Source organism: Neofelis nebulosa, chromosome 16 (genome assembly GCF_028018385.1).
Source record: "Neofelis nebulosa isolate mNeoNeb1 chromosome 16, mNeoNeb1.pri, whole genome shotgun sequence".
Classification (NCBI taxonomy): Eukaryota; Metazoa; Chordata; class Mammalia; order Carnivora; family Felidae; genus Neofelis; species Neofelis nebulosa.
Window position 1 is genome coordinate 12,358,900 of NC_080797.1, and position 19,554 is coordinate 12,378,453.

General features: G+C 41.9%; 1 protein-coding gene across 2 annotated transcripts in view; it reads left to right on the top strand.

The window, feature by feature from the left end:
* Positions 1-882: 882 nt before the first annotated feature.
* Positions 883-19,554, top strand: part of TNFRSF13B (TNF receptor superfamily member 13B) — a 35,974-nt gene continuing 17,302 nt past the window's right edge. Inside the window, exon 1 of one of the 2 annotated variants that reach the window (XM_058703145.1) lies at positions 883-1,003. In XM_058703145.1, coding sequence (XP_058559128.1) covers positions 922-1,003 — 82 coding nt within the window. In that variant the 5' untranslated portion in view covers positions 883-921. Of the gene's footprint in view, positions 1,004-1,061; positions 1,178-19,554 lie in introns of those variants that run through there. The other variant, XM_058703146.1, reaches the window with a different exon arrangement.

Here is a 19,554-nt window from a genome sequence, read left to right on the forward strand (position 1 = left end):
TTTGCCAACCTGACGGATGAAAATTCCTTCTTCGTTGTTGAGGTTGTGTTTCTCTGATTTTTGAGCCCGAGCACTTTTTAGGCTTACCAATCATTTGTATGTCCTCTGCTGTTGTCTTAGGTCAGGTTCATCCAAATCAGCCTTTTGCTTTCCTCCCTTCTGCCCTCGCTCCTGTCCTAACTGCTTCCTGGAATGCCCTCCTGCTTCCCCTCCACCTGCCTGATTCCTTCCCATCCCTCAAACTTCCTTCCTAGATGCCATGGGCTCCTAAATTTGTCTCACTCTAGTCTTAATCCCATGGAGGGAGTTGGGAAGCCATGGAAATCAAGTCACAAGAGTGTGATGAGGGCTACGGTGCTAATCCTCCATATTGTTTCTTGAGAACTTGCTACATGCTGAGAACTTGCCCTAAGAATTTAACTGTGCCCCTTCCATTCTCCCAACAACCCGTGAGCCAGGAACTGTTGTTATACCCACTTATGAGGAGAGAAAATGGAGGCACAGAGAAGTTAAGTGAATTGTCTCCAAGGCTTCCTGCTGGTAAGTGGCCGGGCTGAGACTCAAACCCAGGCTGTCCTGCTCTAGTGTCAGCCTGTTGAGTGCTTTGATACGGGTAAGGATAGGGCTTAGGAAGCACAGAGAAATCAGGGATGGCTTCCCGGAGGAGTTGGCCCCTCAGTGGAGCCTGAGGACCAAACAAGAGATGACCCCGCAATGAAATAGGAAATGGTCGTCAAGGAAGGGGGAAGGGCCTGAGGCTGGAGAGCTGGTTCGTCCTGGGTGCAGCCTGGGGTGTGTGCCAGGGGGCAGGAAACCAGGTCCAAGTGCGGGGTCAGAGCCAGATGGGGGTCATACCAGAGTCTATACCTCATCTCAAGGCCAGACCAGCCCCCCCCTGCTCTGTGGGCCCTGCCGGGCAGCATGCAGAGGAGGCTCCGCAGACAGCACCGTTGGGGACTCCTGAAGCACGCCCAGGCCACGGGCTTCGGCTCCTACCACGCAGGTGCAGGGGCGGGAGGGGGTGCCGCTGATTTACATCCTACAGGTTGGGGGGGAAAACCCAGGAAGTGCAGCTCAGGCACTAATCAAATCTAAGGCTAATAATAAACGTCCTGAGTAATGAGTGGCTTGGGCCGGAGCAGGCGAGGTGGCCGGACCCGGGTGGGCCCGGAGTGGTGTGAGTAGCCGGGGAGGTGGCCGGGTGTGGGGGGCAGTGGGGGCAAGGAGGGCTTGGCCAGGGGCGCCCCGCATGGGTTCGGTGGGGTTCGGCGCGAGTAGCACCCACAGCAGATGGACAAGCTCGGGCTTGTCTGGGGGCCACCCCAAGTCTGGGGGCTCTGGGGGTTTGCAGCTTGCACGCCAGGAGAGGAGCTGGGAGGCTGGGGGGTAGGTATGCACCTTCTGCATCCATCCCCTGACTTTAACAATTATCAACGTATGGCCAGCCTTAGATCGTTTATGCCCGCCATTTTCCCCCTCCAGCCCCACTGGATCATCTTAAAGCTAATAACAAACATTGTATTCTTTGATGTGTGGATGCCTCAGCAGCCATCTCTTAAAAACCTTTTCAGGAAACAACACCCAGAAAACTAACCACCATGGCCTGACCGATTCTGAAAAGAATGACCCCCTAGTACTAGGACCAAATAGCCGATCAGGGTTGAGGTTTCCCAATTGTCTGATCAATGTCTTTTCCAGTCGGTTTGTTCAAATCAGGATCTGAGCCCAGACCACATTCTACCTTTGATTGTATGTGTTAATCTAGAGCAATTCCCATCTGGTCTCATTTATTCCCCCTGCTGTTTATTTATTGAAGAACCTGGATCGTATGCCCTGTAGAATTTTTATCAGGGTTTTAAAGGTTCGTTCAAAGTGACAGAGCAGGAAGCATAGGTTGCTGGAGCCGATGGGACCCACGCTGCTGCTCTGTCCCCCACACGTCAGGCAAGGAGTCTATCTTTTCTCTGATTCCTTTTTGCATCCAGTGACCATGTCCCCAGACAGGTCCCCAGCGAAGGGCTCAAATGTATAAAATTTCTGAGACAGCCGGAACAGGTGAGGACGCCCACCTTGACACAGGGTGAGAGTGCCGGGGCCTCCAGGACCACGGGCTGAGAATCGGTCAGAACCGTGACCCAGTGCTGAGCGAGGCTGCCTGGCACAGCAGAATCGGTACCGGCCTGCAGTCAGGGGTTCTGGCTCCCCATGTTCACGGACTCACCGTGTGATCTTGGCCGGGCCCTTCACCTCTCCAGACTCTGTTTCCCCAGCTGCACAATGAAGAAGAGTCTCTGCCCCGCCAGATGTCCCTCAAAACCTCACAAGGGCTTCGAACCCTCCAGAAGCCCTCTTGAGGAGTCACAAGCAAAGGTTCCGAGAAGGGCTGTGCAACTTCTTTCGCAGGCTTCTATTCTGCCCAGCCTGTGTCGGTCCTGGGGTTTTCCTGCCCTCCTTTGGGGCTGGATGATGGTTCTGGGATTTTATGTAGGTCCAGGTGGAGGTTGGGGAGTGGGGAGCAGCTACGGCACCCTCTGGTCTGCTGGTTGTCGACCATCTGCCAACTATGTTCCCATCAGTCTCCACAGCTTGCTGGCTTCCAGACCATGAATGAGTCTTAGAAGCTCTCTAGGGCTGCCCTGTCCAATCTAACCCACCGCCCACCCAGCCATCCCTTCACAGTGGGTTAGCACCCTCCCTCTCCTGTCCCCAAATGAGGGAAGGGTCAGAGGTCTCTTTTTAATTTTGTGTGATTCTTTGGCGTTTTAAATTTGCTTGTTGAGGGGCGCCTGGGTGGCTCAGTTGGTTAAGCAGCCGACTCTTGATTTCGGCTCAGGTCATGATCTCACGGTTTGTGAGTTCAAGCCGTGCGTGGGGCTCTGTGCTCTCAGCTCTGCACAGAGCCTGCTTGGGATTCTCTCTCTCTGCCTTTCCCCCCTCCTCTCTCTCTCTCTCTCTCTCTCTCTCTCTCAAAATAAATAAGTAAACTTTTTTTAAAAATTGGCTTTTTGAGTAGGTAGTGGTCACGCTTTGCAAGCCCAGACAGTATAAAAAGGTATATAATATGAAGTCTTCTTCCCTCCCTGTCCCCCATCTGCCCAGTTCCTGCCTCCCCTGGAATAAACAGCCTTACCGACATATAATTTACATGCCTGAAAGTTTACCCATTTAAAGTGTACAAGTCAATGTTATTTATTATAGTTACAGACTTGTGCAATCATCACTATAATCTAATTTTAGAACATTTTCACCACTCCCCACCCCTCAGTCCCTCCACGCCCCCAGCCTTAGGCTTACCACTGATTTACTTTCTGTCTCTATCCATTTGCCTAATTTGGACCATTTTATAAAAATTGAACGTGGTTTTGCAACTTTCTGTCTCTACCAATTTGCCTACCGTGGGCCATTTTATAAAAATTGAATGTGGTGCTTTGCAACTGGCTGCTTCTTCTTAGCATGATGTTTTTAAGGTTCATTCATGTTGTGGCACATGTCAGCACTTTGTTCCTCTTTATGGCCAAATTATATTCCGTTTAACGGATATGCCACGTTTTGTTTATCCATTCGTCATGTGGTGGACATTTGGGCCGTTTCTGCTGTTTGGCTATTATGAATAATGCTGCCGTGAACTTTCGTGTTCAAGTATTTGGGGTGACATATATTTTCATTTTTCTTGGAAGTGCGATCGCAGCATCTTGTGGCAATTCTGTGTTGAACATTTTGAGAAACTACCAGATTGTTTCCCACAGTAGATGACCATCTGATCATCTTGCTTCAAATTCTCCACATCCTCACCAACACTTGTCATTTTCCATCTTTTCATTATAACTATCTTAGTAGGTATCTCAGTGTCGCGTTGATTTGCATTTCCCTAATTGACAAATGATGTTGGGCGCCCTTTCCTGTGCTGATTCAGATGTATTTTTGGAAAAATGTCTAACTCCTTAACCCATTTTTAAATTGAGATGTTTCTTCATTGTTCAGTTGTAAGCATTCTTTATATATTCTGGATCCCTTAACAAATATATGATTTGCAAATGTTTCCTCCACGTCTGTGGACTGTCCTTTTCTTTTCTTTTCTTTTTAATTATTTCATTTATTTTGAGAGAGAGAGAGAGAGAGAGAGGCAGAGAGAGAGGGAGAGAGAGAATCCCAAGTGAGGCTCGATTTCACAAACTGTGAGATCACTACCTGAGCCCAAATCAAGAATCAGACACGTAACCAACTGAGCCACCCAAGCACCACCCCCCTTTTATTTTCTTGATGGTATTTTGTGAAACACAAATGTGTTTGATTTTCATGAAGTTTAATCTCTTCATCTTCTCTATAGTCATTTATGCATTTTGTGTCATTGCCTAACCCCAAATAATGAAGATTCACTCCTGTCTTCTTCTAAGCTTGTCGTTTTAGCTCTTACATTTAGATCTATGATCCACTGTGAGTTAATTCTTGTGTGTGGTGTGAGGTAGGCGTCGAAATTTGTTCTCTTACACATGGCTATCCTGTTGTCTCAGCACTATTTGTTGAGAAGATTATCCTTTCTCCCATTGAATTGCCTTGGTACCCTTATCAACTGAACATAAATGCTAAGCTTTATTTGTGGACTCTCAATTCTATTCCATTGGTCTATGCTTATCTTTAGGCCAGTATCAGGCTGTCTTATTTACTATTGCTTTGTAGTAAGTTTTTGAAATTGAAAAGTGTGAGTCTCCCAGCTATGTTTTTCTTTTTCAGGATTGTTTTGGCTCTTCTGGGTCCTTTGCATTTCCATAAGATTTTAGGATCAGCTGTCAAATTCTGCGGAAAAGCCAGTTGGTATTTTTATTAGGATTTCATTGAATCTGTAGAATAATTTGGGGAATATTGCCACCTTAACAATATCAAATCTTTCAATCCATGAACATAGGCTTTCTCTCCATTTATTTAGGTCTTGAAATTCTTCTTTCAACAATGTTTTGTAGTTTTCAGTGTACAAGTTTTACACTTTTTTGTTAAATTTATTTCTAAAAATTGTATTTAAAACATCATTTTTTGTTTCTTACGTTTCTTTGTGGTGTTTCGTTACATATATACCAACTCTTATAGATTTGAACTTCCCCCCTTCTTGCAAAAATAAAGAAAGAAGGAAGGAAGGAAGGAGGGAAGGAAGGAAGGAAAGAAGAAAGAAAGAAAGAAAGAAAGAAAGGAAGAAAGAAACCCTGTTTATTTTTATTTTTGTTTTTCCACATAATATATCTTGGAGTTCTTTCATAGTAATATATAAAGAGCTTCCTCATTCTTTTTTATAGGTGCATAGTCCAGTATATAAGAATATTATAATTTACTCATTCACTCCCTTATTGATGGGCAGTTGGTTTTTCCCCAATATTCTGCTATTATGAACATTGCTGCAATGGATTTATTATCTCACACTTTGAGATAAATCAGAGTTTGATCACTATATCAGTGGTAACTACATCAGTAATTTTGACAAATGTTGTCAAATTGCCCTCCACGAGGGTTATCCCTGTTTCCTCTCTTTCCTTGGTGAATGAGAGTGCCAGTTTCCTTATGGCCCTGCCAATAGAAGGTGCAATTAAGCTTCTGGATTTTTAAGTCTATTAAGGAAAGATAGAATCAGCATAGTTTGAATTTATCTGTCTATTAGGAATGAGACCAAACATCTTTATGATGTTTTCCCCTGTCTCTGAATTGCCTGTTCATTGTGTTTGCCCAATTTTCTATTGGGTAGCTGGCCTTTTCCTTTCTGTTTATAGATAAGAGATGCAAATGTTTTGTTTCCATTTTTCATTTGCCTTTGGACTTTCCTTGAGGTGTTTTTGGCCATGTTTGGTGATTTTTTGTTTGCTTGTTCTGTGTAGTCTATTTTATCAGTCCTTTTACAGATTTTGGATATGGTGTCATAGTTAAAAAAGTCTTTCATATTCTAAGGTTATAAAGAAATATCACATCATTTTTTTCTTTAGAATTTTAATAATCTTATTGTTTTCCACATTTAAATCTTTGGGCTATTTTTTTAATAGAGGGGAAATTATTTCCTGTGCTAGTTTCTGGCCCAGTTATTTAAAAAAAAAAATTGTTTTGATGTCTGTTTATTTATTTATTTATTTATTTAGGTTGATTCATTTTTGAGAGAGAGAGACAGAGTGTGAGCAGGGGAGGGGCAGAGAGAGAGAGGGAGACACAGAATCCAAAGCAGGCTACAGGCTCTGAGCTGTCAGAACAGAGCTGGACATGGGGCTTGAACTCAAACAGTGAGATCATGACCTGAGCCAAAGTTAGGCACTTAACTGACTGGGCCACCCAGGCGCCCCATAATGTTTACTTATTTTTTGACAGAGAGAGAGACAGAGTGCTAGCGGGGGAGGGACAGAGAGAGAGGGAGGGGCAGACACAGAATCCGAACCAGGTTCCAGGCTCTGAGCTGCCAGCACAGAGCCTGACACAGGGCTCGAACCCACCAACCGTGGGATCATGACCTGAGCTGAAGTCGGACGCTTAACCGACTGAGCCACCCAGGTGCCCCTCTGGCTCAGTTACTTTGTTTCTGTCATGAATATCCTCCCCTAAGTTTTGAAAGCAAAAGCCAGCATTTTTTTCTCCTCTCCCTCTCCAAGACACCTTTACCCTGAGTCCTACTTGAATGACAGAAATGCAGGCGGGGGAGGGGGCAGAATAAAACTTAAATATTGTCCCAATCCAGCTGTCTATAACACAGTGCAAAAATGGAGACTGCTTTTCATTCCACAAGTCTTGACTGGGGACAATGATGGACAAGGTCATTTATGAGGTCATTTATCAAGGACCTACTGTGTCCTGCTATTATGGAAGGCACCGGATACAGAGATGAATGAGAGTGTCAGGAGACAGAATGGTGACTCCCAAAGGTCAAATTACAAAACAAGAACCATCACCAGGAAGACATGCTCAGGCCACACGGTCATCCAGGGAGGCACATGTAAGGGCTCAGAGGAGAGGCAAGGGGGCGAGGCAGCTATGGGGGCAAGTGTTTTTAGAAAATTATGGTGCTTAAGCCACAGGCTGAGGTTGTGGGAGCAGTTCCCAGGCCTGGAGTGCTAATTTGATGATACTATTATTATTAATAATAATAATGTCATAATAATTCTCTATCATTATGATTATATGGTTTTATATTACCGTAAGATGATTTTAATTGTGACTACAATTAATCCATTATATTTTTTGCCACTTATATCAGACTAATAACTGCCACTTGGCAGCTTCGTCTCTGGCCAGTTATACGCATGTCACGTACACGTCCTTGAGGGAAACTTCTCTGCAGAGGGAAGCCTGGAACGTCCATTTTGCAGATAACGAAAACCGAGGTTTTGTGCCCTTTGCCAAGGTGATCGGTAATGACACGAGGCATAACTGTGCTTTCCCCACCACAGACCCCTTTGCTCTCTCACGCATGTTCTGCCACTGAACTGTGGCAAATCGATTTTCAAAATGAGCTAACAGGAGGCAAAAACTACAATGGGTAGAAATGGTCGCCCCCTTTCTACAAACACGAGAGGGGCCCCTGGGTGGCTCAGTCGGTTAGGCGTCCGACTCTTGCTCTCACCTCAGGTCTTGATCTTGATCTCAGGGTCATGAGTTCAGGCTCCATGTTGGACCTTGTGCTGGGCGCGAAACCTACTTTAAAAAAAAAAATTCCCTATAAGCACAAAACTGAGAAAGTGACTTGACTAGTACTCCCGGGACTCAGTTTAGTTCTGACTTAGATCCAGCGTGGGGATGGTGGGCTCACCACCCTGACAATCTCTGAAAGGTAGTTTTGGGTGCAGGTGGGAGCTCCCAGGGGTTAGTCTCAGAGCTATTTTCAATACCTCAGAAGAGCCTGGTAAGAAATCACGTACAACAAACCGAAATGAAAAGCCACCTTCTCATTTCCTTCTTTGCCTCCTCCCCTCCCCCTCCTCTCTCCCTCCTCTCCCTTCTTCACGGGAATAAAAGCAGACTTCTAAGTGGTCATTGCCAGTTCTCCCACATGTGCCCCAGGTGTCAGGCTGTGACCTCCTCCGGGGCACACACCCCATCTCTTCATGTTGGAATCTCCTTCTGACCCCTCCCCCCCCCCCCCGCCCCACTGACAGCCTAGTTCAAAGCCCCCAGCTCATGTGTTTACTCAAAGATTGGTGAGAAATTCCTCCTGTCTTGAAGCTTTTTTTGGTCCCTTCTTTTCAAGTCACATTGACAGATTTTCTTGGCAAAATTCCAAAGAACGAGAAGGAGTTGCTGAGGCTTTTATCCATCTTGCTTCTTTCTCATGGGGACAGGACCCTCTCCCCACCATGGAAAAAGGCACAGGGTTGTCTTGGGTCCTTGTGGCAGGAACTGGCCCTTTTAATTTTCCCTTGACCCAGGTCCAGGCCTTGGCCACTACAATACTCCATAGTGCAAGGAGTGGCAATGTTAATAAGGGCAATAGCTCAGGGGGTTAACCTTTTACTAATTGCACAGTACCATACCAGGCAAAGCACCTGCCATGCATGTAATAACCACAATGGCCTTATGAAGTCAGCAATAACATCCTCATTTTACAGATGAGGACACTGCGTTTCAAGGAGGCAAAGTTCTGCCCAAGATCACACAGCTAGGAAGTGCTGGACCCGGGATATATAGTCCAGTGGTTTCCAGCCATTGCTACCTGAATGTCCAGAATATGATATGCACACACTGCTAGTTATTGACTTTTCGATTTTAGACATTGTGCATTAATTTCCTGCTTTCTAAGACGAGAACTCAACTCTTACATCACCCTCTGTGTACCCACCACCTCCCCTTCACCCAGTCTCCCAGAGCACGGTGTTTAGTTAGATCCATGGGGACGGAGAGCAGTTCTGGCGCCAGCAATGGGGCTGACCCCGTGGCAGATGTGGCAGGACCAGCCGACCATACTCCCGACAGCCTGCGCGTCTGTCCACTCTGACGCCCTCAGGATTTCCAGAGTCCATCAACAATGGAAATTCTTTTGGATCCCCCCGGTCAACCCCAGTGCTCAAGGGTAGACTGCCAGCTAATCAGCTTGCCCCCAAATGTAAAACCCTCCACAGTATCGTTCTCCCTTTTCTTCTTCCTCTCTCTCCTAAGTCCTGGTATTGCCTTTGTTCCTTGACAGTGGTCCAATGACGGTCCCCGCTCACGCAGATGAGGAAACTCTTGTATGGGAAGCATAAGTCAGAGTCCTTGAGTTATTCACTGACAGTTGCTCACACGTTTATGATGCTGTGAATTTTGTTCCCAGCTGAACTATCCGTGTGCTATGATTTCCCTGGCGTTGACAGCTCCTGAGTTCTCTCTGCACGTGTCAGCGATTTATCCTCAACTCTGTGACAAACCCAGCCTGTCAGTTGGTCAAACATACTCACTTGTCTATTATTTCAGTGTTCATCAGAGACATTCCTTCCCTCTCTTATTTTAGCTGGGACAGTGTTCCCTCCAGGCCTGCAGGCAACTGTCCCCCGGGATTTCCTTCGGCATCATTCTGAGAATTTCTACCTGCACCTCTTTGCTGAGATGGATCCTGTGTTTCTCCCCGACTTGTCACCATTTGGCTTACTCCCTACACTGGATGGAGTGTATCCCCCAGCAGCTTACCAAGTCACCACTATCTAGATCCAAAATCTCTCATCATCCCAGCTTTCCCCTCCCCTCAGCCCCTGGTAACCCCTGGTCTACTTTCCGCCGCCATGAATTCGCCTATTCTAGGTGCCTCGTGTAAGCAGAATCAGACAGTAGCTGTCTTTTCGTGGCTGGTTTATTTCACTTACCATAAGGTCTTCAAGGTTCATCCATGTTGCTGCATGTGTCCGTACTTTACTCATTTTAATAACTGAGTAATATTCCAATATATATATAGCACTTTTTATTTATCCCTTCATTTATCGATGAACACGGGCTTTCCACTTTCAGTCTATTGTGCATAATGCTGCTGTGAACATTGGTGTACAAGTATCTATGTGAATCGCTGCTTTCAGGTCCTTTGGATGTATATCTAGGAGTGGAATTGCTGGGTCATATGGTAGCTCTATATGTAACTTTGTGAGGAAACATCAAAGTGTTTTCTATAATAGTTGCAGCATTTTTCATTCCCGCAATCAATGCATGAGAGTCCCAATTTCTCCACATTCTTGTCAAGACTCATTATTTTTCACTTTTTGGATAATAGCCATTCTAATGAGCATGAAGTGGTGTCTCACTGTAGTTTCGATTCAAATTTCTCCAATGACTGGCGATGTTGAGTATTTTTATATGCTTATGCGCCATTTGGATGCCATCTTTGGGGAAACGTCAACTCAAGTCTTTCGCCCAGTTTTGACTTGAGTTGTTTCTGTTTTGGCTGTTGAGTCTCAGGAGTTTTTTATCTCTTCTGCCTATTAATCCCTTATCAGAGATGTTATTTGCAAATATTTGCTCCCATTCTGTGAGCTTTTTGTTTTTACTGTCTTGATGGACAGAAGTTTTTAATTTTGATGAAACCCAACATATCTAAGTGTTGTATCAAAAGTGGAATTGCCAGATGGAATGCATGAAGGTGTTACCCGGTTTTCCTCTAAAAGTTTTATAGTTTTAGTCTGAAGTTTAGGTCTTTGATACATTTGAAGGTAATCCTCCAACTCTTCTTATTCTTCAAAATTACTTTGGCCTATTCAGGGCCCCTTGCAATTCCATATGAAGTTTTAGGATGAATTCTTGTATCTGTGTAAAAAAGTCACCGGGATTTTGTTAAGGACTGTAATGAATCTGTAGATCACTTTGGGGAGTATTGCCATTTGAACAACATTAAGTCTTCCAGTCCATGAACATAGGATGTCTTTTATTTAGGCTTCTTTAATTTCAGCAGTGTTTTGTAGTTTTTCAGGATATACTTTTTTTTTGTCACCGTGGTTAAATTTATTCCTAAATATTGTATTCTTTTTTTACGCATTTGTAAATGGAATTGTTTTCTTAATTTCCTTTCAGGATTGTTTGTTGCAAATATGTGTGTGTGTGTGTGTGTGTGTGTGTGTATTTGTGTATGTATATCTATACTTGCATATAGATATATTCGTGTATATATATATTTGTGTGTGTGTATGTATATATATATATATTTGCGTGTGTGTGTGTGTGCATTGGTTTTGTATCCTACAACTTAATATTAGTTCTAACAGGTGTGTGTGTGTGTGTGTGTGTGTGTGTGTGTAACTTTTAGGGACTTGACATGTAAGATCATGTCATCTGTGAACAGAGATAATTTTATTTTCTCCTTTCCAATTTGGATACCTTATTTCTTTTTCTTGCCTAATTTCTCTGGCTAGAACTTTCAGTACTATGTTCAATTGATGCAGGAAAAGTAGGCTTTCTTGACTTGTTGCTGATCTTAGGAGAGAAGCTCTTAGTCTTTCATCATTGGGTAGGATGTCAACTGTGAGTTTTTTCATATATGGTTTTTATCATATTGAGGAAATTCTCCTCTATTTCTACTTTACTGGGTGTTTTTTTTTAAATCATGGAAAGATGTTGAATTTTGACAAATGCTTTGTCTGCATCCATTGAGATGAACATACAGTTTTCTTTCCATTCTTTTACTGTGGTGTGTTGCATTGATTGATTTTCATGTATTGATCCATTATTGCATTCCAGGAATAAATCCCACTTGGCTGTGGTGTAGAATGCTTTTAATATGCTGTTGGAATTTATTTGCTAATATTTTGCTGAGAATTTTTACATCCATATTCATAAGGCATATTGGTCTATAATTTTCTTTTCTTATGTTGTCTTTATTAGGCTTTGGTATCAGTGTAATGTTGACCTCATAGAATGAGTTAGGAAGTATTCCCTCCTCGTCAATTTTTTAGAAGGGCCTGAGAAATACTAATGTTAATTCTTCCTTAAATGTTTGGTAAAATTCACCGGTGACACCATCTGGGCTTTTCATCATGGGCTTTTCATTGAGAGGTTTCTGATTACCATCAGTCTCCTTACTTGTTATATATAGGTCTGTTCAGATAGTCCTTCTTCGTGTGTCAGTTCTTATAGATTGTATGTTTCTAGGAGTTTGTCTATCTAGGTTACCCAATTTGTTGGATGTATAATTGTTCATAGTATTCTCATAATCTATAAAATCTGTAGTAATATCCCCACTTTCACTTCTTTTTTTTTAATCTTTCTCTTTTTTTCCATTTTATTTTAGTTTCATCATGATAGGTGTACTCTTTAATCCTCAGCCTCTATTTTCCCCCTCCCCCCACCCTTTTCTTCTCTGGGAACCATCAGTTTGTTCTCTACAGTTAAGAGTTGGTTTCTTTTTTTGTTTGTTTGTTTGTTTACTTTTGAGAAGGACAGAGAGTGTGAGCAGGGGAGGAGTAAAGACAGGGAGAAAGAGGATCCAAAGCGGGCTCCATGTGAGTCTAATGTGGGTCTCGAACTCATGAACTGTGACATTACAACCTGAGTCAAAGTTGGACGTCCAACTGACTGAGCCACCCAGGTGCCCCAAGAGTTTGTTTCTTGGTTTGCCCTTCTCTTTCTCCCCCCCACTTTGTTTGTTTTGTTTCTTAAATTCCACATACGAATGAAATTGTATGGTGTTTGTCTTTCTCTGACAGACTTATTTCGCTTAGAATTATACTCTCTAGCTCTATCCATGTTGTTGGAAACGGCAAGAGTTCATTCTTTTTTATGGCTGAACAATATTCCATTGTAGATCTATATCACCTCTTCTTTATCCATTCATCAGTTGATGGACATTTTGGCTGTTTCTACAGTTTGGCTATTACAAACAATGCTGCAGTTAATATAGGGGTGCATGCTGTTGGTGGGAATGCAAACTGGTGCAGCCACTCTGGAAAACAGTATGGAGGTTCCTCAAATAATTAAAAATAGAACTACCCTACGACCCAGAAATTGCACTACTAGGTATTTATCGAAGGGATATAGGTGTGTTGTTTCAAAGGGGCACATGTACCCCCTTTCATAGCAACACTATCGACAATAGCCAAAGTATGGAAAGAACCCGAATGTCCATCGACTGATGAATGGATAAAGAAGATGTGGTTCATATATACAATGTAATACTACTCGGTGATGAAAAAGAATAAAATCTTGCCATTTGCAACAACATGGATGGAACTAGAGGGTATTATGCTAAGTGAAATAAGTCAATCAGAGAAAGATACATGATTTCACTCTTATGTGAAATTTGAGAAACTCAACAGATGAACATAGGAGAAGGGAAGGAAAAATAAGATAAAAAGAGAGAGGGAGGCAAACCATGAAAGACACTTAAATACAGAGAACAAACTGAGGACTGCTAGAGGGAAGGTGGGTGGGGGGATAGATGAAATGGGTGATGGGCATTAAGGAAGACACTGGTTGGGATGAGTGCTGGCGTCATATGTAAGAGATGAATCACTAGGTTCTACTCCTGAAACCAAGACTACACATATGTAAACTAACTTGAATTTAAATGAAAAAAAAAAAAAAGAAAGAAAGAAACATAGGGGTACATGTATCCCTTTGATTAGTTTTTTTTGTATTTTTTTGGTAAATACCTTGGTAGTGCAATTCCTGGATTACAAGGTAGTTCTATTTTTAATTTTTTGAGGAACCTCCATACTGTTTTCCAGAGTGGCTGCACCAGTTTGCATTCCCACCAGCAGAGCAAGAGGGTTCCTTTTTCTCCACATCCTCACCAACATTTACTGTTCCTTGTGTTGTTGATTTTAGTCACTCTGACAGGTGTGAGGTGATATCTCACTGTGGTTTTGATTTGCATTTTCCTGATTGTGAGTGATGCTGAGCATCTTTTCATGTCCCACTTTCATTTCTGACTTTAGTAATTCGAATCTCTTCTGTTTTTCTTAGTCAATCTAGCTAAAGATTTGTCAATTTTGTTAACCTATTCCAAGAACCGACTTTTGGTTTTGTTGATTTTCTCTAGTACAGTTTCTTTGTTCTCTATTTTATTTATCTCCACTCTAATCTTTATTATTTCCTTACCTCTGCCATCTTTTGGTTTAATTCACGCTTCATTTTCTAGTTCCTCATAGTGTACAGTTAAGTTATGATTTGAGAATTTCTTCTTTTTTAGTGCATATGCATTTACAGTTATAAATTTCCCTCTTAGCGTTACCTTTTCTGTATCCTGTAACTTTTGGTAACTTGTGTTTTCATTTTCACTTATCTCAAGATATTTTGTAATTTTCCTTGTGATTTCCACTTTGAGACATCAGTTGTTCAAGAATATGTTGTTGAATTTCCACATGTCTGTGAATCTTCCAGTTTTCCTTCCGTCATTGATTTTTAGTTTCATTCCATTTTGATCAGAAAAGATACTTTGAATGATTTCAATTTTTTAAAACCTGTTAACGTTTGGTTTGTGATCCAATATATGGTCCACCGTAGAGAATGTTCCATGTACACCTGAGAAGAATGTGTATACTGCTGTTGCTGAGTGTAGTATTTGTATATGTCTATTATATATCATTGATTCATAGTGTTGTTCAAGTTCTCTATTTCCTTATTGATCTTTTGCTTGGTTCTTCTATCCATTACGAAAAGCAGGGTATTGACATATGCAAATATTATTGTAGAACTATCTATTTCTCCCTTCGATTCTGTCAATTTTTGTTTCATATATTTTGGGGCTCTTTTGTTAGATGCGTGTATGTTTATAAATGTTATTACCTTCTTGCTGTATCAAACTTTTTATCAATATATTTTGTCCTTCTTTGTTTCTTGTAACCTCTTTTGATTTAAGGTCTATTTTGTCTGACAATAATATAACTGCCTCAGCTCCCTTTTGGCTATTATTTGCATGGAATATATTGTTCATTGTTTTTACTTACAATCTCTTAGCGTCCTTTTATCTAAAGGAAGTCTCTTGTACACAGCATATAGATGGATACTGCTTTCTTTTTTAACCCAATTTGCCAATTTCTGCCTTTTAATAGGGGAATTTAGTCCATTTACTTTGATGTGATGACTGATAAAAAAGGATTTACTTCTGTCGTTTATCTGTTTTCTGTATCTTATGTTTTTTGTTCCTCAATTTCTCCATTACTCCCCTTTTTTGTATGTAGTTGGTTACTTGTAGCATTAACATTTTGATTCACTTTTTCTTTCCTTTTTTTAAATGTTTATTGATTTATTCAGAGACAGTGAAGTGGGGGTTGGGGGGAGAATCCCAAGCAGGCTCCATGCTGTCAGCAAAGAGCATGACACAGGGCTCGATCTCACAAACCGTGATATCACGACCTGAGCCGAAATCAAGAGTTAGATACTTAACCGCCTGAGTCACCCAGACGCTCCTCCTTTTTTGTACTTTTAAAGGTTATTTCCTTAGTGGTTACCTTGGGGAATATAATTAACATTTTAAACTTATAACAACTTAATTTTAATACTAACTTAGTTTTGATAATATACAAACATTTTCTTGCTATATCTCTGTCCCTTCCCATTTACATTGTTATTGTCATAGATTACCTCTTTATGCATTTTATGCCCATTAACATAGGTTTATAATCGTTTTATGCATTGATACACTAAATCATATAGGAAAAAAAAAAGAGGAGTTACAAACCACACAAAAAGTACAATAATACTTGCTTTTATATTTACCTATGTAGTTACCTTTACCAGTGTCCCTTATCTGTTCTCATGGCTGTGTCTACATCTAAGGTACTTTCATTTCAACACAAAGGACTCCCTTTAGCATTCCTTGTAGGGCAGGTCTAATGAACTGGGAATGAACTCCCTCAGCTTTGAAGGATAGTATTGCTGGATACGTAATTCTTGGTTGGCAATTTTTTTTTCTTTCAGGACTTTAAATATATCATCCCACTGCCTCTTGACCTCTATGGTTTCCAAGGGGAAATTAGCTGTTAATTTTATTGAAGGTTACCTGTATGTGAAAAGTTGTTTCTATGTTGCAACTTTTACAATTCTCACATTTTGATTACAATGTGTCTCAGCATTGGGCTCTTTGAATTTACCTTATTTAGAGTTCATTGAGGCTCTTGAACATATATTTATGTCTTTCCTAAGATTTGAGAAGTTTTCAGCCTTATTTTTTTTTCAAATATTATGTCCTTTTCTCTTTCTCTCTCTCTCTCTCTTCCTCTCTCTTTCTGGAACTCCTAAAAATTTATGGTGGCATGTTTGATGGGGCCCCACAAGTCCCTCAGGTTCTGTTCACTTTTCCTCATTTTTAAAAATTTCTGCTTCTCAGACTAAGCAATTCAATTGTCCTTTCTTCTGCCTGCTCAAATCTGTTGTTGAGCCCCTTTAGTGACCTTTATTCATTTCATTTATTAGATTTTTCAATTCCAGAATTTTTTTGTTTCCACTTTTTTATTTAAAAAAAATTATAAGAATGTATTTTGAGAGACAGAGACAGAGAGAGAGAGAAAGAGAGAGAGCAAACACAAGCAGGGGATGGTCACAGAGAGAGGGAAAGAGAGAATCCCAAGCAGGTTCTGTGCTGTTAAAGCAGAGCCCGACGTGGGACTTGATCTCATGAACCATGAGATCATGACCTGAGCCAAAATCAAGAGTCAGATGCTTAACCGACTGAGCGACCCAGGTGCCCCTGTTTCCATTTTTAATAGGCTATTTTTAGAGCAGTTTTGGGTTCATGGGAAAATTAAGTGGGAAGTACAGAGAGTTAGTTCTCCTATACCTCATTCCCCCAAACATGCACAGCGTCCTATACGATGAACATCCTGCACTAAAGTGGTACATTTGTTACAACGGATGAACCTATGTTAATACATCATTATCACCCAAAGTCCATAAGTTTACACTAACGCTTATTTTTGGCGTTGTACAGTCTACGGGATTTCACCAATGTAGAAGGACATGTATCCACCATGATAGTATCAAACAGAATAATTTCAGTGCTCCCTTCCCCAACCCCTAACAACCACTAATCTTTCTACTGTTTCCATAGTCTTGCCTTTTCTAGAATGTCAGATAGCTATAATCATGCAGTAGTAGCCTTTTCAGCTTGGCTTCTTTTAGTTAGTAATATGCAGTTAAGATTCCTCCCTGTGTTCTCATGGCTTGATAACTCAATTCCTTTTTTAAAAAAAATTTTTAATGTTTATTTTTGAGAGAGAGAGAGAGAGAGAAAAAAAGAGCATAGGGGCAGAGAGACAGAAAGCGAGACATAGAATCTGAAGCAGGCTCCAGGCTCTGCGTTGTCAGCCCAGCGTCCAATGCAGGGCTTGAACCCACGAGCCATGAGATCATGACCTGAGCTGAAGTTGGACGCTTAACCCACTGAGGCACCCACGTGCCCCAATAACTCATTTCTTTTTAGTGCTGAGTAAATTCCATTGTTTGGATGTACCACAGTTTATCCATTTCCTTACTGAAGGAAACCTTGCTTGCTTCCAAGTTTTGGTTCCTGTTTTACAACTTCTATCTCTTTATTCATATTCTCATACTTCATTCATACATAATTTTTTGATTTCCTTTAGTTCTTTGCCCATGATTTTCTTTAGGCATTGAATATACTTAAGACAGTTGATTTAACATCTTTGACTAATATTTCCAACGTCTGGGCTTCCTCAGGGATAATTTCTGTCAAATTCTTTTTTCTGTAAATGTGCCATATTTTCTCATTTCTTTGAATGTTTCATAAGTTTTCTGAGAACTGGATATTTTGAGTATTCTGTTGTAGTAATTCTTAATTCTCCCGTTTCTCAGGGATTACTGTATCTTGCTTGTTGATGGCTGGAGTCCATTTGTGGCTTTTCCAAACTATTTTTGCAAAGTATGTACTTATTGTGTGTGGTCACTGAAGTTTCTGTTCCTTTATCTCTGCAGTCAGCCAGTGACCGGACAAAGATTTCCTTAAATGTCTGGCTCCCAAGAGCTGGGGGGAGAAGAGCACCATCTCTTTAAAATTCCCTGGAAGCCACCTCAGCCGTTGGGGGTTGAAACAATGGTCACCAACCTCTGTGCCAGCCCCTCACTGATCAAAAGCAGCAAACAGCAATCCGAACCTACAACCCCAATGTTTGGAGGACAAGGTCCTCCTCACCCATCGGGGTTCCAGCAAGTTTCACCGGCAACATGAGCAGCTGCCTGCACAGTGGCATACGTGGGGTTGGAAACCAAGGAATGCTAGCCACCACCATGAAATACATTGAGATGCACCAAAATTCCAAAAACGTACCAGCTTCTTCCTCCAGTTCTCCCTGGGATAACTTCCAAAACAGTCACTTCAGACGGTTGCTGCCAGCTCAACATCTGTTAGGCGGGAAGGCAGATTACTGGCGCTCCTACTCTGCCGTCCGCCCTGACACTGTTCTCACATCCCAGTTTTGATTTGGGATCTCCGCTGACTTCCTAACGGAACTCTGTGGGTAGCCTGCTTGTTCTCGAGAAGGTTTTAGAACCTGCTCTTAATCTCTGGTCCTCCTACGTTTTATGATGATGGGTCATGGCTTGTGAGAATTTATTGTGCCGGACACCCGACTGGTTCTTTGAATCTGGAAGCTGTATCCTTGAAGTCTGGAAACTCCCATTTAATCAACCTCTGGGCTTCCTAAAGTGATTGTACAATTGTCGTATCTTTTCTCTCCCTATTTTCTAGGAAATTTCTTCAATTACATCTTGCAACCCCTTCTACTGATGTTTATATTCTGGCTATTATATTTTTAACGTCTAATAATTCTCAGTTGTTCTATGCATATTCTTTTTTAAAGACAGTACTCATTCTTTTTCATGAATGTAAAAATTCATCTATCTTTCTATCAATATCAATATCAATATCAATATCAATATCAACTGTTGGTATTGTTGCCTTTTAATTTTCTTCAGTTCCTTGCATTGTCTCTCTTGGCTCCCAGCATGTCCCTTCTGCTTGCTTTGTTTGAGTTCTCTTTCATGTAGGGGTGGCACTCCAATATCAGGTGACCTGTGGCTTTTGGCTCAAACTCAGATTGAGGCAGAAACAGCTGTTGGAAGTTCTGGGTAAATGAATGGGGTTGTTAATGTAGAAGCTTTGCTCTCAGAGGGTCAAGCAGCAAACTTGGTCATTTTCTTGAGAGAATCTCCCAGTTAGTGCTTTTAGGTCTTTTCCTCTGGGTCGGTTTTCCCAGAGAAGGGTCTGTTGATTCCCTGCCAGTTGCTGGATGGGGAAGGAGACGTTTTTTAAAAACATGGTCACACTACTCCTTAGGTAGTATTTTGGGGAGTGTGGACCTTAGGGCTGCCCTCAGCTGTGCCTGAGAAGACACCAGATCTTCTGCTCGGGTTGGTGAGAGGCTGTTACCTGCCTGGAGATGGAATCCGGCTGGGGTCAAGCTGTCTTTCTGTACATTTTCAACCAGTCTTTCTTTCATTGTTTTGCCTTCCCATCTCCCGTTGTCAGAGATACTTGGTACCTCCAGTTCCAGAGGCTTCCTGGGGTTCTGTGGCTCAAGTCAGCTTCCTTCTCCCTGAGGGCATCAAAGAAAAGAGACCTTTAACTGAAGTCAGTCACCCCAGTCCACGTGCCTTCCGTATTCCAAAATGTCGCTCACATCTGTCTCCTGCTGC